We start from the raw sequence: 21,240 nt of genomic DNA, 5'->3' as shown, positions 1-21,240 counted from the left end.
AACTCAAATTGCTATGACTTGCCCCTCTGTAAAAAGTAATCATGTTACATTACAGTTCTACTTCATACATGATTTGAAATTTAACACAGTTTATTTTAGACTTTCACACAAAATAATACCTAGAAAAAAATACATAGAAAACCTTATATCACATTATGGTCAATGGAATGTTTCTCTTCCTCCTTAAGACATCACTAAATATGACATTAATTTGTTGTAATATTTAGCACATTTGCATTAAGTATTCAGATATTTGATACCAGCTACTTACTACAGGAGTGTTTTGATATTTTTAAATTTTTTTTTCAGTTTTCTTTTTTGCAACCTCTTTGTTTATACAGAATTACATGTTATGTGGGGAAGCAAAGATAAAATGGGCACTGCCTTCAAGACTACAATCCAAACATAATATTCTAACAGTTAATATAGCCTTTGTGTATTATTTTTATAATAAACATCTATTCCAAAATACAATATTAATATTTATTGTAGGATATACGTTCTACAACTTTATGGCCAATAATGAAAACTGAGTATTTCAGACGATACAGGAAAGTGACTCTAAATTGATACTTGCAGCTTTTTTACTAGTACCCACATCACACTTTATAGTAAAACCAATATAAAATGGCCAATACATTTTATTAACTTAAAACAAAAATACTCATCTAGGTCATTACTGTTTTTGTATAAACTTCCATAATTATAAGAATTCATCACTTTATCCCTCTTTTTTAGGTAGGTGAATTGCAAGCAATTCAAGACACTGGTTTGAAGCAAATATTGGATGTAGATTCTAGGAAAGAAAACATGTTTTAAAATTGATCAGCAATCAGTAAAATCCATCTCTGACCATTGCTGTTTATACAAAGCCTTATAAGTTATCGGGGGTTTTAGATTTGGACATTTAAATGATCTACCAAAAATGTTAACATAATCAAACCTAAATTATTTTCCTTCTACATACATGTTTTATGATTTTTTTTTTTCATTTTAAATCTTTTTGTCATTGCTTGAATGGCAATTTATTTACCACATGTAATTTCTATTTTTCAAGTCTGGGTGTTATTTATTAAAATTTGCTTCTAACACAAAAAGGAAAAAAAACCACAAGTCTAAAAATATACCTTTCCTTGGTAAACACACAATGAAATATATAAATGATGTATTATAGAACTGTACACTTGAGACCTATATCATTTTATTAATGTCACCACAATAAATATTATTAAAAAGGAAGTAGCATGATAAATAGAAATGAAAAAATAAAACACTAGAAATATATCCCAATGACAGAAATATATCACAATGGAAGAAGCTTACAAGTTAAAAAACAGAGATTGTTAGATTAAATTTTAGGAATGTAATTTTGCTCCATGTTGTTTGTAAGAGAAACATGGAATATACAAGCATACATACAGATAAAAATAATGGATTGGAAAACCCAAATGTCCATCAGTTGATTTATAGGTACACGTTATATGGTAGATCCATATATAGAATGTTATTCAGCCATGAGAAGAATGAAGTACTGACTCATGCTATAACCTAGATGAACCTTGAAAACATTATGCTAAGTGAAAGAAGTCAGATACAAAATGCCATATATTATACGATTCCATTTATATGAAATGCCCAGAACAGGAAAATTCTATAAATCACTTAACTGTGCACTTTAAAAGGATGGATTTTATGGTATGTGATATATCTCAGTAAAAATATGTAAAGTAAAATTATATATATTATATGTAATATAAAATTATATATATATAAAATATATAAAATTTTTTAGATAGATGATAGATAGATAGATAGATAGATAGATAGATAGATCCTTTCTTCTCTCATCCACCAGAAGGAACAAAATATTAACTTCCAACTGTAATTCAGGTATCTTGAATCCCACTGAAATTTTATGGGTACTTGTCTGCACTTATGGGGGAAGGCAATACTTCTAGTTTTCATCAGATTATTAAAGTCAATGACACTTGAAGCAAATAATTTCTACTATAAGATAACCCAAGAGACTAGGAGGGAAATCATGAAAACTATGTCTATTGCAGTGGAAAATAAATACAGATGGTCAAAAACACAGAATTGGGTCTATTTTCAGAGGAATAATCAATTGCTAACTTGTGTAATAAATATCCCATTTCTTTCTGGGTTGTGTAAATTCTGTTAATCAACCTTGGAGTAACTTCGTCTGTTCTGCTCCCTTAACACTCCCTTAACCAATGCCTCTAATTTTGCATGAGTGTGTGGAGAGAGGAATCAAGGTGAAGGCAGATCTCTGATGTGCATAAATTGATCGCTCCCAAGAAGTCGCCATACATTTTCTGCTGTAGTGCAGTTTTCATGTGCCGACCAGTAGATTCATGCTTGAGTTGATTCAGCCAGACTGCTTGAGACATGGCGTGCACAGTCTCCCCTGTAGGTGATTACGCCACATTCAGAATGACAGTGGTCTAAGCCTCATAGCAGTAAATGCTTCTTGAGATACATTCAATTGCTGTTTAACTGAGTTTAGCCTGAGGTATGGAGAAAAGTTGCTGATGCTTTCAAACATGTTTAAACATTTTAATGTCGTCTTGGCATGTCAGTCTGAACTACAGCTCTCGGAGGTATAATGAAGTAAAATCCTGTAATTACAGGATCAGGCTTTCCAGAACTTCTTAATTGAATGTGTATATATCTCAAAAAAAGGTCCTTTTGTAGAGGTGGACTTCCAGTAATATTTGTCAGTTTCTTTCCCATGATAGGGTGGCATCAAAAAGGTAGAGTATGTTGTTTTCGATCTCAGGCTGTTGGTTAAAGCAGTTTATTTATTGCAGATAATGTGATACATCCATGATCATTAGGTCAATGATCTATTACTATATCAACGGACTCTCCGCACACACAGACAAACAAACACAAACAAACAAACAAATATAGCCTGAAGGCTTCAAAGAACAAAGTTATTACTTCTTACATTTCTGTGGATTGGCTGCTCAGTTTTTCTGCTACTTCTGCCTGGCTCTCTAGCCTGTATTCTCCTGGCGTTGGCTGGGGGTAGGCTCTGCTGGGACAGCTGAGTCTCCCTCTCAAATAGTGTTTTATCTTCAAAGAGGCTAGATCATGGTATCTCTCAGGATGGAGATCACAGGATTCCCAGGGCAAAAGCAGAAGCTGCTAGGCTTCTTGAGAGCTAGTCTGGAAATAGCACAGTATTAGTTCTGCTACGTTGTAGTTGTCAAAGCTAACCCAGCTCTAAGGCGTACAGGAATGGAATGTACATCTTGACAGTAGGAACAGTGATGTCACATTGCAAAAGGGCGTGTGTAAGATTGGAGGAATCTAGACCTTATATTGCATTTTAAAGCAAGCATCTACATATATCATGAAATCTGCATAGACCTTTGTTGAATGGCTTTTATTTTATTTTTTATTTATTTATTTTTTAAAAATAATTTATTAGTTAAATGCGTACAAGACAAGGTAATACTTAGACGTTCATCATTTATATCCCTCACACTGTGAACCCCCCTACACCCATCCACTATCCCTCCGACCTCACACCAAGCCATCACATTATATATATAAAATTATAGTTGGCATTCATTAATGTTTAACTTCTGGTGTACAGAGCCATGATCAGGCATCTACAGTATCCCTGAGGTGGTCTCCCAAATGGGACACATGTCCATCGGATACCCAACAAAATCTTTACAACATTAATGATCACGTTCCCCAAATTAATTTTGAAAAACCCTGAGGCCATTTGTGGTTACCGACTGTTTCCTAATCCCTTCACCTTTCCCCTTATCTCCGCCCCCCCCCCCCCCCCCGCCCATATAACAACTCTCAGTTTTTTGAATGGCTTTTTTTGTTTCATTGTTTTTGATGTATGAGGGATGCATGGCATTTCAGGTATTTGTCTTGCTTTTTGTTGTTGCTCTTTCATTTTCAGACTCTTAGATTACTTTATTGCTAATTTTTTGCATATTATTAAAACGGAGCTCCTTCTTGTATTGTGGCCCATGCAGGCAAAGCAAGATAGCAAGCTGGAAAGTTTCTTTTTCTTTCAAGTGAAAATGATTGTGAGATTGATATGGTTAGGTTATAACAATAACTTCAAATAATAGAGCATTTGCCCTTTAGTTTTTTTGTTTGTTTGTTTTTGTTTTCTTTTAAGATTTGTTTAATGGGGAAAGGGAACAGGACTTTATTGGGGAATAGTGTGTACTTCCAGGAATTTTTTTTTTTTTTCCAAATCAAGTTGTTGTCTTTTCAGTCTCAGTTGTGGAGGGTGCAGCTCAGCTCCAGGTCCAGTTGCCGTTGCTAGTAGCAGGGGGCACAGCCACCATCCCTTGCAGGTGTCGAGGAATCGAATTGGCAACCTTGTGGTTGACAGGATGTGCACCGACCAACTGAGCCCATCTGGGAGGCAGCTCAGCTCAAGGTGCCGTGTTCAATCTTAGTTGCTGGGGGCACTGCCCACCATCCCTTGCGGGACTCAAGGAATTGAACTGGCAACCTTGTGGTTCATTGTGGTTGAGAGCCCACTGGTACATGGGGGAATCAAACCGGCAGCTTTTGGAGTTAGGAGTATAGAGCTCTAACCTCCTGAGCCGCCAGGCGGGCCCCTTGCCCTTTAGTTTTGAGCAACCATAATGACACATACTGAATGAACTTTCTTTAGCTTAATAGCGTTAAGTATTAAGAGATACCTGACATAGAGTAACCAGGATATGGTGACCAGTGTACCAATATTTTCCTGACTAGAACATCCTCTGGTATGTTGCATATTCTATCAGCATAAATCCATTAGTACTACTGGAAAATTCACTCAAAATACAAGCCCTTTTGATTGATGATTGGTATTAATTACACAATAAGTTATCTGAAACCCTTGGGGCCAGATATATCTCAAAATTCAGAACCTTTCGTATTTTATAAAAGGTATAATCATGCATGTTTCATATATTATTTCTTAAAATCTGCAAGAGTCTGATATAGTACTCTTAATGAGACATAGTATTTCCACAGTAAAACATAAATATTGACACTATGTGAGCTAAATAAAGATGAAAAATAGCCTTGTATTGAAGCCAAACTTGTTGTAAAAAGTTGGAAAAAAAAGTAACTATTGGTTTTCCAAGATTTTTTTGATTATTGAATTACAAATAAGGGATTGTGTACCTAAAGTAGCTAATATTTACTGAGGGTGTTGTGTGTTCCAGGAATTATTACAAGTACTTTACCTAGGTTAACACATTTAAACCTTACAATAATCCTAAATAGTTAATTCAATCTTATGCCCATTATACAGATGAGGAAATTGAAATAAATTAGACAACTTGTTTACAATTATACACTTACTAAGTGACCGGTTAGGATATGAACCTAGAACCTATTTCCTTAAGCACTATCCATTTCACTCAGAGAACATTGCAGACAGAAAAAACAACAACAAACCTCTACCTCCTTAAATCTGTGCAGAGGCTATGACCTACTGGTTACTGAACATGACTACTACACTAGAAACCACGCTATGGGCTTTATATACATTAACCCTTTTATCCCACAAGAAATCGGGGAGTAGGCATTATTATCACACGTATGAGGATATGGAGGCTCAGAGAAATTATATTCAAAGTCATACAGCTGATAATTATATGTCTGGAATCACACTCAACAATGTTAGGACTCCAGATTTCCTGTTCTTTTGATTAATTTACTGACCTTTGAGGGAAGGTCTAGATGAGATGGAAGTAAGGGGTTGGGTGGATAGGTGATCCTTATACCCTCTTCTAATTTGATTTGATCATGCGATTTTATGATAAATTAGAACACCATGTAGAAATCTTGACCCCCTTGGAGCTCGGAGTGACACGTAACTGTAAATTTCCCCTTCTTTTGGAAAATGTTCAGATATTTAGGGGATTAGAAACTGTTTGTCTGAGCCAGTGATTTCCACCTCCTCCATGAAATGTTAAGTGCTTGTCTTTCTCATCTTTCCAAATTCCCCAACCAGCAAAAGGCAATAATCTTGAGGTTATTTATATAAAAGAGCCAAGTCCAACTTGCTGTGTAACTTTTTAATCTTGTCCTCTCACACCTAAGATTTTTTGGCTAAAATAATTTTTCAAATAAAAAGTTTTGGCTAATCAACATTAGTTTCTTCTCAGTTCTGTTATTTAAGTTAAAATAAGGTCATTATTTGACAGCTATTTTAAAATAAAGCGTCCGTTTAATCATTTGAGTAAAGGAGATATTTTCCTTTGGACTAAAGCAAGTAAAGGGAATATTAAAATATTTGTTGGAAACCCACTGCCAGTTGTATTTTTATTTATCCTTTTGTAAAACTTTTTCATATTCCACCAAATTTCACCAGAATTTAGGGATAACTCTAGAAAAAAATGCTTTTGTGTAGCAGGAAGTAAAGAAGTATAAACAGAAAAATAAATAGATATAATTTTTTAAAGGTGCCTGTATGTGTAGTTTTCTCCCTCAAAGAAGAGAATATCACAATTTTTCGTTTGCAGAATTTTGTCAAGTAATGTTAAAATAGTGCTAGTGCTTGATTTTAAAAACCAGATTGTAGGAATCATGTGAATGTCTGGGATGTCTATACATTAAGTAACAACCCATTTGTCTCACGTGGTCAGGGAATTAAGTCATTGACTTATTAGACAAATAAGCAAATGGTGCATATTAAGTATCTGAGCTTTTACAAAAGCATTAAGTATCTGAGCTTTTACAAAAGGAGAGAAAAACTAATTGGGAGTATTTTAAAACTAAATGCAACATTTTCATGCCTTCTCTTAGGAAATACAAATGACCTTGTATCTTCAGCTGTAAGCCAATGACCTGGAGTAGGGTGGGTGTCCAGGATTCTGGCGGATTGCAAACTCTGTATATGGAAATCTTCACAGATGCAGATCTGTCTTTAAAAGTCTTAACAATTCCAGCGATCTTTTATAATAAGGATGCCTCCAATAGTTTCTGGATTGTGTAGGACAGCTTCTGGAAGCATTAAATGCCTCTATAAATCTGAGCTTTCCTTCTTATTCTAATGATTCTACGATGGTTTGTCTGTCATTCTTGATGAAGTCATGGTAACAACATCTTTCCCCTACCCACTCATCTAACCTGCAATTTTTAAAAATTTATTTTGCAATTATCATTGACATACAATATTTTATTAGTTTCAGGTATAGAAAACAATGTAGTGACTAGACATCTGTATACCTCACAAAGTGATCACCCCAGTAAGTATAGTACCCATCTGACCCTACATAGTTATTAAAGTATTATTGACTACTCCCTATGCTGTACTTTGTATCCTGTGACTATTGTGTTTTTTTTTTCAATTATAGTTTGCATTTAATATTATTTTATATTAGCTTCAGGTGTATAATGTAGTGATTAGACATTTATATAATTTATGAAGTGATCCCTCCAATAAATCCAGCACCTACCTGGTACTATACATAGTTTTTACAATATTATTGACTATATTCTCTATGCTGTACTTGACATCCCTGTGACTATTTTTATTTTGTTTTTTAAAATTAGTTTCAGGTGTACAAAACAACGCAATAATTACACATTTCACCCCTCACAAAGTTACCCTACAATTTTAAAGAACAAATACCCTTCTTTTTAGAGAAAGAACTCAACTTCTTATCAGTTATAATTTCCTTTATGTATAGTTTTAGGGAAGATGTGCCATTTTTTTTTTCATGAAGTGGTAAAATCTTTTACTTTGTGGCATCTATTTCCTGTGCTGCTCAGATATGTCTCTCTCTCTCTCTGTCTCTCTGTCTCTCTCTCTGTCTCTCGAGACTGTAGCTTTTTATTATGGTTATTGGTTGCAATACTGTAATTGATCTCTAAATAATTCAGCTGTTATAATTTAAGAAGGAGCAGTGTGGTGTAATGGGACACACTAAAGCAAAAGTCAAAATGCTTGTTCTTTGGCCTCAACTCACGCATAAGCTGTATCCCTTCCTGCTTCAATCCTCGCCTTTTGGTTGTGGTGTGTCATGCGGGGCGGCCTGTGTGGTCTCTGCTCCCTCACCCTACATAAGAACACAGGATATGGTGAGGCCAAAAAGGAACACCCAAGGAGCCATAGGTAGGGGAGTCATACCACTATAGTCTCACTGAAGGCTGGATTCACACTACATGCGACCTGCTGTTTGCTTTTCTGCCTGCCAACCGACCGATTCTCTGACTTTCCTCTACTTTCCTCGACTCCCTACTGTAGCTACGGCAGTTATATTAGTGGCCAATGGCTCAATGGTTACAGCTGACGGCCAATTAGCCACAGCTGATGCCCATCTACTACCCGAGCCAGCACCCCTCCACGTGAGTCCGAGAGCTTGGAAACTGCTCTCTGGGGCTCTGTCCCCACAGGTGATAAGAGAAAGGGATGATATGTGGGAAAGTACTTTATATGTAATAAGTTCTAAACTTGTTTGCTATTATGATGGCTTAAAACTGTGTGCTTTCACGAGGGAAATTAACTTTATATCTAAGAAAGGACTTTAACTCTCCAAAATAATGTGATGATTCCAGTTACTAGCATAACTCAGTGAAAATGAAAAACTCTGTAAATAATGCTAAAGCAATAACAGGACCTAATCGGTACCGTTTTTACTCCCAGTCTTCTCAAGGATTGATACGATTGACTCGGGCTAGGGTTGACTCTAAGAAACTGACTTTGTTGTGGAAAATGTTGATAGAGGATACCATTATATTCCATTGTATATTTTTTTATTGATTTACTCCATACCAACTAGCAAGAGTAGTATTTAACTGTTTTCCATTTTAACTCTTATCAAAATTAAAGGGAATAATAGTAAACTAAAGTATGAAATAATGTTCTCAGATGTTGAAAACACATCCTACTGAAAGATTGAAAGACTAAGAGGGATTACTAGTTGTGGAAGGTCTGCCTCTATAATCCCACAAAAATTAAGACATTTTATGAGTATGTCTTTTATGAAAGGAAGAAGTATATTTGGTGATTCTCTAAGACCTTATATAACTTTCATGTTTTTGAAGATTTATACTATATATTTGCCTAATTAAAATAAGAAAATATAGAAACATAGAAAAATAGTATTCCACTCAGGCCTTCCCTTAATAAATTGCATCATAATACGAATTGCATTTGTTAATCATTGGTGTTTCTTTTGAGGATTCATTTGAGTCATCAAGATTAGAAGTTTTGATTGCTCGTGATGAATCTCTTATAGCCTTTCTTGATTATTTTCTAAATTTGATGACAAACACTGCAACATGTCCCAGCCAATTAGGCTTGTCAGCTTCCACTGTGGTCCCCAATCAAGTGTTTGACTTTGGAAATGACAGGAGATCCTTATTAAAAGCCATGCTTCTTGGATAGAGATGTGGCAGCCCACACATGGGGCTGATGGCAGAGATGACAAACTACCTCGCATTAAACGTAATACGAGGAAATCAATTTTAGCAGGAAGTAACCAAAACTATAAAGTTTATTCTGAGGGAAGGAATTGAAGGGTTTCTCACATCTAGTTGATTGGAAATTGAGTCAACCTAAATGAATGCAATTTCTTATGAGCTACCGGGAGTTAAGGTCCACAAGTTAAAAGCACAGGTAAGAAGAGATGTTAGAATACCAATGTAGCCCTCTGAGCTGTCCCTAAATGCATCTCAAACAAAGGGAAAACATAATGCTGCAAATTTCAAACTAAAACGTAAATTAATCTCTGAAAGGTGTGTAAATCATCACTTAAGTAAACTGGTACATTGTGTGAGGCTTAAGTAAACTTAGAGAGATGGAGACCATTCTGGGTTATTTCTGCAGGGATGACAACCACATTCATAGAGGTTTTTCCTATTTCAGTAGCTAAATTCCTGATTATTGTCTTGTCCTTGCTAAGCATTCAGAAGAGAAAAGGAGAAGTTTCAACTTGTTAAAGCAATGAAGGGGAAAAACAGGAATCTTTAGAGTGAAAAATAGATCTGATCTTAAACTTTGGGTTTTTATAAGTTTTTTTTTTTTTTTTTTAGTTTGTTTGTTTGTTTTGTTTTGTTTTCCCCCTGTGGGGACAGAGCCCCAGAAAGCAGTTTCCAGGCTCTCGGCCTCACATAGAAAGGTGCTGGCTCAGGCAGTAAATGGCCATCTACTGTGATTGGATGGCCATCAGCTGTGGCTAGTTGGCCGTCAGCTGTAACCAGTGAGCCATTGGCTGCTGATATAACTGCTGTGGCTACGCTAGCAGAAAAATGGGGGCTAGCAAGAAGATGGTGGCTGAGCTAGCAAGAGCGGATTGCAGAAAGCATGGCGGAGTGCGGATCATAGATTGCAGAGAAGTGGACAGCAGGTTGCAGATAGTGTGGCTCCTGCTTCCTGTTCCTCCAATCCAGCCACCAGCGAGAACATAGTAGTATGACTCCCCTACCTATGGCTCAGTGGGTGTTCCTTTTTGGCCTCGCCATATCCTCTGTTTTTATGTGGGAAGCGGGAGCTGAGACCCTGCCTGCCGCCCCGCGCGACACATGGTGTAGTCGGCAGGATATGGTGCCGGCCAAAACTCTCCAAAGGGCGGTGGAGCAGTTTGTGCATATGAACACTCAGTCTTAGGAAGACCAAGAGGAGCAGCTGCTGGAGAGCTCGATCCTCGTGGAGGTGTGGAAAGATGTGGATGGTTCCCCAACCAGCAGAGGCCGGAGAAAGCGAAGGTTGTTGCCACCCTGTGGGCTGGGAACTGCTTGCTGAGGCAGCCCGGATGCAGGACTTGTCCCAGGAGGAAACACTTGCTGAGTCCTCCGTGGGAGATGAGGATGAGGGTGAGGTCAGGGTCGTCCCTCACCCCCAGGACAGCCCTGGCGAATGACTATGGACTATAGGGAATTGCCTTCCATCCCTAATTTAATGGACCACTTGACTGTTTGGGAACATACCACCATGTAGTGGAACTGGCGGATGTTTGCTTTTGTGTCTTGACTGGCCGCCATCGAGAATCTGTAAGCACCTTGACTGTGAGTCGCTGTTGTTCTAGCACGATACCCTGAGAGGCCAGAGAGAGTGGCAGTGCCCAGAGAGCCCTGGCTGAGCCCAGGAAGTCTGGCTGTGCCCAGAGAGAGTGGCAGTGCCCTGAGAGCCCTGGCTGAGCCCAGGAAATCTGGCTGTGCCCAGAGAGAGTGGCACTGCCCAGAGAGCCCTGGCTGAGTCCAGGAAGTCTGGCTGTGCCCAGAGAGAGTGGCAGTGCCCTGAGAGCCCTGGCTGAGTCCAGGAAGTCTGGCTGTGCCTAGAGAGAGTGGCAGTGCCCTGAGAAGCCCTGGCTGTGCCCAGGGAGACTGGTGGTACCATAAAAAGCCCAGGAAGTCTGGCTGTGCCCAGAAGACTGGTGGTGCCCTGAGAAACCCTGGCTGTGCCCAGAGAGCCTGGCTGTGTCCAGGACATTGCATTCACCTCCAGGCTCCTCACACAGGGCCCCTCGGGGAAGACGCTTGTCGCATAGATTGTGAGGCGAGACCCTGTAGGAGTGGAGTGTGGGGACAGAGCCCCGGAAAGCAGTTTCCAGACTCTCGGCCTCACATAGAAAGGTGCTGGCTCACGTAGTAAATGGCCATCAACTGTGATTGGATGGCCATCAGCTGTGGCTAGTTGGCCGTCAGCTATAACCACTGAGCCATTGGCTACTAATATAACTGCCGTGGCTACGCTAGCAGAAAAATGGGGGCTAGCAAGAAGATGGTGGCTGAGCTAGCAAGAGTGGATTGCAGCTAGCATGGTGGAGTGCGGGTCACAGATTGCAGAGAAGCAGGTTGCAGATAGTGTGGCTCCTGCTTCCTGTTCCTCCAACCCAGCCACCAGCGAGAATATAGTAGTATGACTCCCCTACCTATGGTTCCGTGGGTGTTCCTTTTTGGCCTCACCATATCCTCCGTTCTTATGTGGGGAGCGGGAGCTGAGACCCCGCCTGCCGCCCCGCAGGACACCCCCTGTTCAAAGCATTTAGATCAACTTGAAATAAACAAAGTAACCCAAAATATGAAATATTCCCAAAGGACTCATTTAAACTAACTATATTACACAAACCATTCATAAAATTTGTCAATAGTGTGATTTTTTTAAAAAATGCATCTAAAATATGTGCGTGACAGACACAGAGGGAATTTGGCATGAAAAACTAAAGAGGAAAGTGCTTTTCTTTTGACGATAAAATTAATAAGATCTGCCCACTTAGAAATCAAGTAGCAGCATGTGAAACTACATTTTTGCCTTTGGGAGAGAAAAAAGTAATTCTAGATTTTCTTTGAAAAGTGCTGGCATTTCCTTGTTGAACTCTCAGCACACAATATAAAAATCTCAGGTAACAGTGGTTCAAAAATCAATGGGCTGACAAATGTCAATATTTCAGTTATCTATCACTGAATGAAAAATTTACATGCAACATTGGACTGCTTTATTTAGGAGATTTGCCAGAGTAAAAGTTCTAAAAACCCTATACAAATGAATGACAAAATAGGAATACAATGTTAAACTACAGGGGATGATTTGTGGGGACTAAAGCAGAGCATATAAATATGTTGGGAATAAGTTATATAACTCCCTCTTCTGTTTTAAACCAAAGCTACTCAGGATTATGTACATGTAAATCTCGGTAATTCCATTTGTTGTGGATATATTTACAGAGGTCGAAAACTGTCAGTCTTTTAAGTCCCAAACCTTGTAAGAAAATGATACCGTATGATATAAATTGGAGCACAGTCATATTATGTTCTTTTGTTTGGCAATAAAATAAGCTATAAAATATGTTAAATAAAACACTAGAGGTTATTCTGTTAGAACCTGTTGAGGTGGACAAGGATTTTGTCTCTCTCACTCTCTCTTTCTCAAATAAAAACAAAGTCTGTTTAAAAAATATTTGTAATAGTAATAAAATATATAACTATTATCCAAAGAAGATAGACACACATAATGATTTTAATCACACATACAGGTAATTCTTAACTGCCATCTTTAATCTTGATTCCTAAGAATTCTCTAAATACAGCATAGCTTTATAGAAATAGAAAATATTTTCCAGTACAGTAGTCGATACCATTAATTAGGAGTACATACTAGTTCATCAAAACATTAAGAGCCTTACTATATTTACTCAATACATTGCATTACACACAGTTTCATTCAGCAAACACCTTTGCAAATGTATTTCTATGTGAATACTCAGTGGATTATCCTACAGCACATATATAGGTCACCTGACATGGTGGGGGGGATGGGGTTTGGGATGGGGGAGGTGGTGATATTGGCAGGATGATCTCACTCATAACCTACTTGTACTTTGCTTTTTTATTTTTTACCACATAATGTACTGTCAATTCAGGTTCTACTTCTGAGTCACCCTGATGTCTTAGAATGTATTTTGAATATAAGGTTTTGCATATTTGCATTCTATGAATAATGTATAAGCAGGAAGGAATCCAATTGGCAAAAGTACGTGATTTCTGGGATAATTTATAAATACAGAAAATTATGTATTTGGATTTAATAACTTTCCTTATGCATATGGAAAAATTTACACTGCTAACAACTATATGTATGAACTCTATTTCTACTTGAGAATATACACAGGTCCCTGTCCTGTAACACATGCCAAAATCCCTATCTCTTCTACACACTTAGATTTATCAGTTTATTCCTTCCTCTCTTTCTATAATTATCTGAAGTTTTTGCAAAACCTTATGTTTAATGGACAGGAAATGAAAACTTTTCTATGGGACGACGGGCTGTAGGGTGTTGAAAAAAGGAAATTAACATGGTAAAGAATATATATCTATATACATTTATATCTATATAGAGATATAGATATCACACACACACACACACACACACACACACACGCACACACATAGATTTTCTCCCTCCAATTTCATACAGATCAGGAAAGCCTGTTGAGGAATGTCTAACTCTAATGGCTCCTTCTTTGTGAATTTCAGATTCAAGACCTCTTCCAGATGTAACCCTGACTGGGAAGTGCACCCGTGAGTGTGATGAATATGGCCACTCAGACTCCTGCTGGATGCCGGTCCGCACTTCTCCAGAGAGGAAGAAGAGCCAGCCCAAACTCTCCACTTTCATGCCTGTTGATGAACGAGGAAGCCAGGAAAAGCTGGCCAATGGCGAGGCCGCCATTATGGGTGACCGCAACAGAAACCTCCTGAACAAAAAGTTGACCTCATCCTATGAGACCTTCAGTGCAGCTAGTTTCAGCAAAAATGAGGAAGCCAACCCTGAGGATATTCCCCTTACAAAAACAGGGGAATACAAGCCATCTCCTGTCAATACGCTCACTAGAAGAGAAGTTTACCTGTAGGCTATACAGAATCAACAGCAAAGTTCTTTTCGTGTATGAGAAGGAGAATAAGGGGCGAAAAACCTTACAAAGCAAAACCATTTAATCAAAAAGAGGGGGCTACCAAAGAGACAAAGCTTTGCCTGCCACTTACGCCTCCAGATCAGGCCTTTAGCGATACCGTTAGCCTGATTGTAATGTACAATGTAGAAACCATCCTTGTTACTTGCATGTCCAACTCCCTCACTGATTCCCAACACCCACTCCCCCTGCCCCCAAACAAAAAGATGGTTGCAAGTTTCTTTCATGGTAATAAGCCTGATTAGCAGAACACAACACATTCTCATTATCCCTAAGCTGAAGCGTGATTTTAGTCACTTTGATTTAGTTCGAATGTCATCCGGCTGATCAAAAAAAAAAAAAAAAAGTATATCAAGTTAAATATATTTCAGACATACCATCAGAATATGATTAATTACCGTGAAAGGCAATCCCTCTAATGAAACAGGGGGGTTCTCTAAGAAGCATTTTGGGAAGATTATAGCTTTAATATTCTATCAAAGACTGAGAGCTAAACAATACCCAATTGGAGATTGCAGTCCCAAAACTAGCATCTGTTCTTTTCAAGTTAAAAGCACCAACTTCAGTTCCATATTTTTATTGAATATTCTTATTATACACACAATCTTGACCACGTGTTTCAATTACAGAAATTATAATTCGTAAAAATGATATTTTTTTTCCAGAAAAGCATCACTATTATAAACTAACTGGATCAGTTAATTGTGTCATTAAAAGGCCAAAGATCATACGGCAGATCAGGGAAATCATGAAGTAGATTTGGTCTTGACATGGAAATCCATTAAGCAACAGAAGCAACTGAACCTGTTCACACACAGAAACACTCAAACACTAGCTTATTTTACATAGTCTCTATACCCCAAAAATGTGTTTTCTTTTAAAATAGATTTTCTTTGAAAGTTCAGAAAATGAATAACTAATGAGATGTATTTTTGGTATTCTATTACAGAATTAGTTGAGGTTCAAGTTTAATTTCAAAATAATATTATCAGGGAAGATTCCACTTTCTAAAATCATATTTGTGGGTAAGGAAGGAAAGACAGATACATTGGCATGCAGTCTTATAAATGAAGTTCACCATTACCATTTTAGATTCCAGATATGCTTGCTGGTGTTACTATCCACATTTCAAATTAGCAATTGAATATTTTATGTGTTCACCGCACACTTCCGTATAATACGAGTACATTAATTTTAAAACCCGTGCAATATGCACTATTTTGAGACTCACAACATTAAAACAAGGTGACACTCTAATTGACTTTGTCACTAATGCGATTTGAACATTTTTTAATATATGTCTTAAAACAAATCCAAACAGCACATAAATGAGTTCTGGGCAGTGGCATGTCTCATAGTATGTACATCTCAAAGTTGGAAAATAAGCAGTTTTCTCAGTGTAATAAGAAACGGTATGCAGATTTTGAGTCCCTTGTTCTAAAGAGGGTGATTTAATGCAATTGGAAATTGAGCTGGGACACTCAAACGAAAAGTGACAATCCAGGGACAGAATAGGGGATAATAACAGGGAAGAGAGCCCGGGTTTCCATACAGAATGTTTGTAACCTGGTCAAGGCATAGCCTTGATTGCTCTCTGGCAAACTGTAGAAACAATGTAGCTTTGGGTAGTTTCATGCTTTGCAGAATTTCTTAGACTATAAAGTGAAGCAGCCTGGAATATAGGTTGTCAATTCACTATAGGCCATCAAAATGCTTATCTTTGAAAAAACACTTATCTGTTTGGTGGGGTTCTCTTTTGGGGTCATTTCCTTATGATCCTTCTTAAAAAGAGTTTTCATTTTGATGTTAGTTTATGTATAATAGTTAGGATGAAAGAAGATATGTAGTTGAAACAAAAACATTGGACTAAAATATCAATAATTGAACATGTTTGTGTTTAATTATTATTTACATTATGGAAAGATGCAATTCTAGTACTTTGTTAGGAAACTGCATTAAAGCAGTTCTGCCTTGTATAATCTGTAAGTACCTATTAAGACAAAATACTTCTAAAGATACTTATGAAATGTAAACATATTTTTTCTTGCACGTTACGAAGGAAATAATTGCATAACACAGGTGTTCAACCCGCATTTTTTTAAAGCATTTTTTTTTTTCTTTCAGAGACACTTGAAACCTTTAGATAGCTCATTTCACTCTGTCATAAAACCCTTCTGTTGTCTGTAAAGCTAATACAGGTCACCTGGACCTTCAGATTAATTGGATTCACATTCCCCAATGATGTTTGCACCACATTCAAGACAGCCATATCATTTTCATTTAACTTGTGAGCCTCTCTTTAAAACTAAAATGGGTGTGAAAGAATAAAATTCAGTGTACTGTAAGTATTCACAGTAATTCTAGTAGAATTAGCTATCATAACATGTTTATTATATAATGAGCTGGCATGACACAGAAATATATTTTGTGTTTGTATGACTTTTATTTTGAATAGGCTAAATATGGTGCCACTCCATATATAGAGTGCTTTTGAAAAAAATCAATAAAAAGAAAAAAAAAATAAATGAGTGAATGCAAAATAAGCAACTGTGCCTTTTATACCTGTTGTTATGGTAAAAAAAAAAAAAAAAAACGGTTGTTGGGTTTGGACAATGAGGGGAAATGGGCTATTCCCAACTTTTTTGATCTTGTATATTTATCCATGTTTATTTTCTGAAAATAATAAATGATTTATTAAAAATTTGCCTTCTGACAAACTCAGATAATGGACCAGTCTTAAATATCATTCATTCATATAACAGAATTAAGGTGTTAATATAGGCTGCTTAATTCTGATTAGAAGGCTAAAGCATTTATTGTTAATAGTAACACAGGAAGATATTATCAGGGGTAAAATCAATCCATCTTGCAAGATAAAAATATTGATTTAGAATTGTTCTTTATTTTATTTCCTTTTTATTATTTTTACTGTAGCTGCTGTTTCATTTTGGTTGTACAGTATATAAACCATACTTCATTTCTGTACACAAGAATCTCAAGTGAATTTGCATGCATTATACATTAGGACACATTTATAAATTAATGAGTAACTATATAAATTATGTGTTTTAAAACGTCTGTAGCTTCAGTCTAAAATCTAATGCTCATTCTGAACCTCCAGATATCATTTCTGTATAGTTTGTGACTGGCCTGCTGCCTGAGTTTCAGAAAACAAGGGAGGCATTATTTTTATGGGTAGAGGACTTAAGATGTTATTGAAGATGTCTGGCTGAAAGGCTACCCTAGGAAGCTGTTTCATAAGAAAGTAAAATAAAACACACAGACCAGAAGAAACTGCTGAGCATCAAACAACCATCCCCAAACAGTCCTGAGATATCTAAGAACACAATATCAGTGATACATATACATCTGTCCTTAAGGAAAAAAAAAAAAAAAGAGAGAGAGTGAATATGATCATGAATATTGTAAAGCTTCTGAGTTGTGACCCAGGCAGAAGTATATGTAACATCTGGAGGAAGGCGTCATTTTCCCAGCTCCCTAAGGTTTACTTTCAAACGGCGTTTCCTACATTTTAAAGCACTTGCATTCCGTGTGGTACGATCTGTTTGTAATGTTAATCATTGACTATTGTTCTGCTACTTGGATGTTGATAGTGAAGCAGAGAACAATTTATCATCGTTTATTATGAGTCACTATGCACGCAACTATGCTACACATGGCGAAATGTATTAAACCCACGTCCAACTATTTATGAAATACTTTACATAATTTAATTTGATTTTGTACAGTTTTATGTAAATAAATTGCTTGTCATTTTTGTCTCTGCAAATTAAAATATAACCTGGTCAAATGGTTTCACACTTGTAAGTGTGCTTCTCTGTTGATAGGTAATTCCATTTTGATTGGACGAGAAGTGAATGGATGCGTGTACCATTTTGATTTAAAACGGTTTGATTTCTGCCAAATCAAGATATAGTAAGGAAAATAATGCTGCAGCAGTTGTTGATTTGTGGGGTACTGTGTATAACTGTCATAATTCTTTGCCTTATAATGAAATGGAATTTAAATTCATCACTTTCATCAAAATAATTTCTGAGACAGTTACCTAGCTGGCTTTTAAATATTAAAAGAACCTCTGGTCATTAATGTAGAGACTGATTTTTTTTTCAGGTGTTACATAGAGAATGTTCACATTTAAGACTAAATTTTTAGTCAAATTGTATCTCTGTAAAGGCATCTCTGCTTGTTTTTAACCTAAAGCAATGATAAATACAAAAAAGTTAGAAACAAACAAAACCTATAACGTGACATGATAGCAAATAATAGAATCTCTACCTTATTCATTTATCCTGTAGTTGAGCTTCCTGTACTTGTTTTATGTTTTTTCAGTCATTTGCTATCTTTCTTTTTAAATTACTCCGTTTTCTCTTTGTTATCCAATTATTCATCTAACTATAATGGTTATATTCTTCATTTATTAAATCGATATCTGTTCAAACATGCAATTTTTATTCTCCAACCCAACTCAGACTTAAAAGGGATAGGAAATATTTTCTGTGTATACTAATAGATTACATGGAATTTTTTCTCATCTCACAACAATACTGCTAAAATCTACCTATGTGGAAAAATAGACATTCTGAAGAAACTTGCCTTTCTCTACCATTTTTTCTCTTGGATAAAATTTCAAAAATACTTTATATAGAATGACATATTCTTTTTTAAATCAAAGATGTCCTTGTAAATTGATTTTGGCTGGCAGCCTTCCTTCTCTAAAGAAAGATTTCAAAGTAGATATGGTGAGAACGTCTGCTTCAAGTTGTAGTGAGGTGAAGAAATAACATGTGCTTTCATTCGGCTACTTCTTTTCTAATGGTGAGATCACGTATCAGCACACAAAACAACAAAACAGTACATAAAATGAAATCAGTATGTCTTTTTCCTTTAAATTCTCCATATAGATTTGCCAAATATACTTCTCTTTACCGTGAAATTGCATTCTTAGATTAGAACATTTTTTAAAAAGTCTCAAACATGTAAAAATACGTGGATAAACTTTAGAAAGAAGACAGACATGAAACAGGCCAACAGAAGTTGCTCCCAAGGTTTAGGTTTAGGTTTAGGTTTGATTATGGTAACATTTCCGATTACTGGAAGAGTTTCATCTAGTTACTTAGAAGCTTTACTTAGCACAATGGTGTGGTTGCACAGTATCTCACATTTATAGCGCACGTTATAATTTACAAACGGTTTTGAAAGATTTATCCCAAACTTCCCATAATACCTGCAATATAAGCTGTAGAAACTGCTAAGCCATGTATGAAAGTGGATTTTACTTTTTATTAAATAATACTCAGATGAATAAAAAATTGAACTCAATGTTCTACCATATTAACATTTTCCCTCTATTAGCTTATGAACCAAACTCAATATTTTGCATGACCTAGAAGAATCACAAGGAAAAAGGACTCTCCCCATTTACCTGAATAAAATAAGCAACTGGCAAAAGTGGGAATTTTTGCGGGGCGGCATTAATTGCACTAATCATCAGGTAATGATCTTCACTTGACATTTCATAACATATGACGAAAGGCATAGTAACTTGTTGGGATTTCTGACAGCAAATTGTAAATCTTGAAAACATCGTAGCTTAATTTCTTCCTGTTGAATACCCCTGCCCTAATCTATCTTGTGGTGGACTTCAGCTGGATGGTCAGTGTATGTTTGGGGACTTGAATAATCACAATCGACAGTCGGCACTATCAAAATTGATCAGATAATTGTAGAATTCCCAAATTTACTTTGGTTTCAACAGGCCTGTTTCACAAAGAAATCCGTTTATTGAGTTTTTGTCTTGTCTCATTTTTCGTTTTACATTTAACCTTTTTTGTGCCCCTCTCAAAGCCTTTAGCTAATCTCTGCGAAGTTATTTGCTCTGCGTTTTTTTCCCCCCTTTTCAAAAGCAGACCTAGTTTTCCCTGCAATTGATGAGATGTTAGGTAGCTAACCAGGAGCTAGAGAATTTGCAACCCAATCAGCTTTATTGTAATGGAAATTTACAATATCACTACTTGAGCTCTTAGGAAGCTCAGTAAATAAAGACAACTTACATTTGTTTAGTTTCTCTTATCTTTATCCCTATTCTAATACTTGTTTATAAATTGTATGGAGGAAGGTGATTAACCAAGATAATATAAAATTTCTAATCTGCAGGAAGGAAAAGATATGAATGTAAAATGTGGATAGCTAAACATTTATGCTCTCCTTTACTCGTAACTTTATTTATTTTTTTCTTGTTGTGCTCTTGTTAAATGTGAATTTTATTCGTTGATTGAATTTAATATGTGTGACCTACACAGACATTTGCCTATTTATTGAACCTCCTGGGGGCAGATGTAGAAGATGCTTAATCTTTCATAAATGTAAAATTTGCCCCCAACACTCTCAGAGGATGCTAAACAAAAATTATAGTTTAATTGTGATGTTTAATTTTATTTTATTTCATTGAAAATTATGATTCAAAAGATTCATTACCAGGAATGTCATAAGAAAGGTGCATGAGGTCAACAGAGAAATGTCAGATATAATATTACAGTTTAAAATGGGTTTTGAAAAAATAAAAATGTTAATCAGTGTGCTTAATTAAACAAAAATAGTCCACTAAAGAAACACCTGATTAAGTTATCTTTAAAAAAAATAATTAAAAGGATAAAAGAAGATGTTTTATTTTGGTAATTTAATTGAAAGTACATTACAAAATCCCAGACTTAGTAAAATTGAGAGTAACTTGATAGGATAATGTCAGTTTTTTTCAAAGTGTGTTTTCTACAATAATACACAGAACATATTATTACAGTTG

At 36.3% G+C, this 21,240-nt stretch overlaps 1 protein-coding gene across 5 annotated transcripts in view; it reads left to right on the top strand.

Annotated features, from left to right (window-relative positions):
* PCDH7 (protocadherin 7) overlaps positions 1 to 18,236 on the top strand; it is a 409,833-nt gene extending 391,597 nt beyond the window's left edge. For 3 of the 5 annotated variants that reach the window (XM_081056067.1, XM_081056069.1, XM_081056068.1), the window contains exon 3: positions 13,984 to 18,236. In XM_081056067.1, coding sequence (XP_080912193.1) covers positions 13,984 to 14,360 — 377 coding nt within the window. In that variant the 3' untranslated portion in view covers positions 14,361 to 18,236. The remainder of the gene's footprint in view (positions 1 to 13,983) is intronic. The other 2 variants (XM_081056070.1, XM_081056074.1) reach the window with 2 other exon arrangements.
* The last annotated feature ends 3,004 nt before the right edge of the window (positions 18,237 to 21,240 follow it).

This window comes from Rhinolophus hipposideros (genome assembly GCF_964194185.1).
Source record: "Rhinolophus hipposideros genome assembly, chromosome: 1".
Classification (NCBI taxonomy): domain Eukaryota; kingdom Metazoa; phylum Chordata; class Mammalia; order Chiroptera; family Rhinolophidae; genus Rhinolophus; species Rhinolophus hipposideros.
The sequence above is the reverse complement of the archived record's forward strand: the minus strand, read 5'-3'. Positions and strand labels throughout refer to the sequence as shown.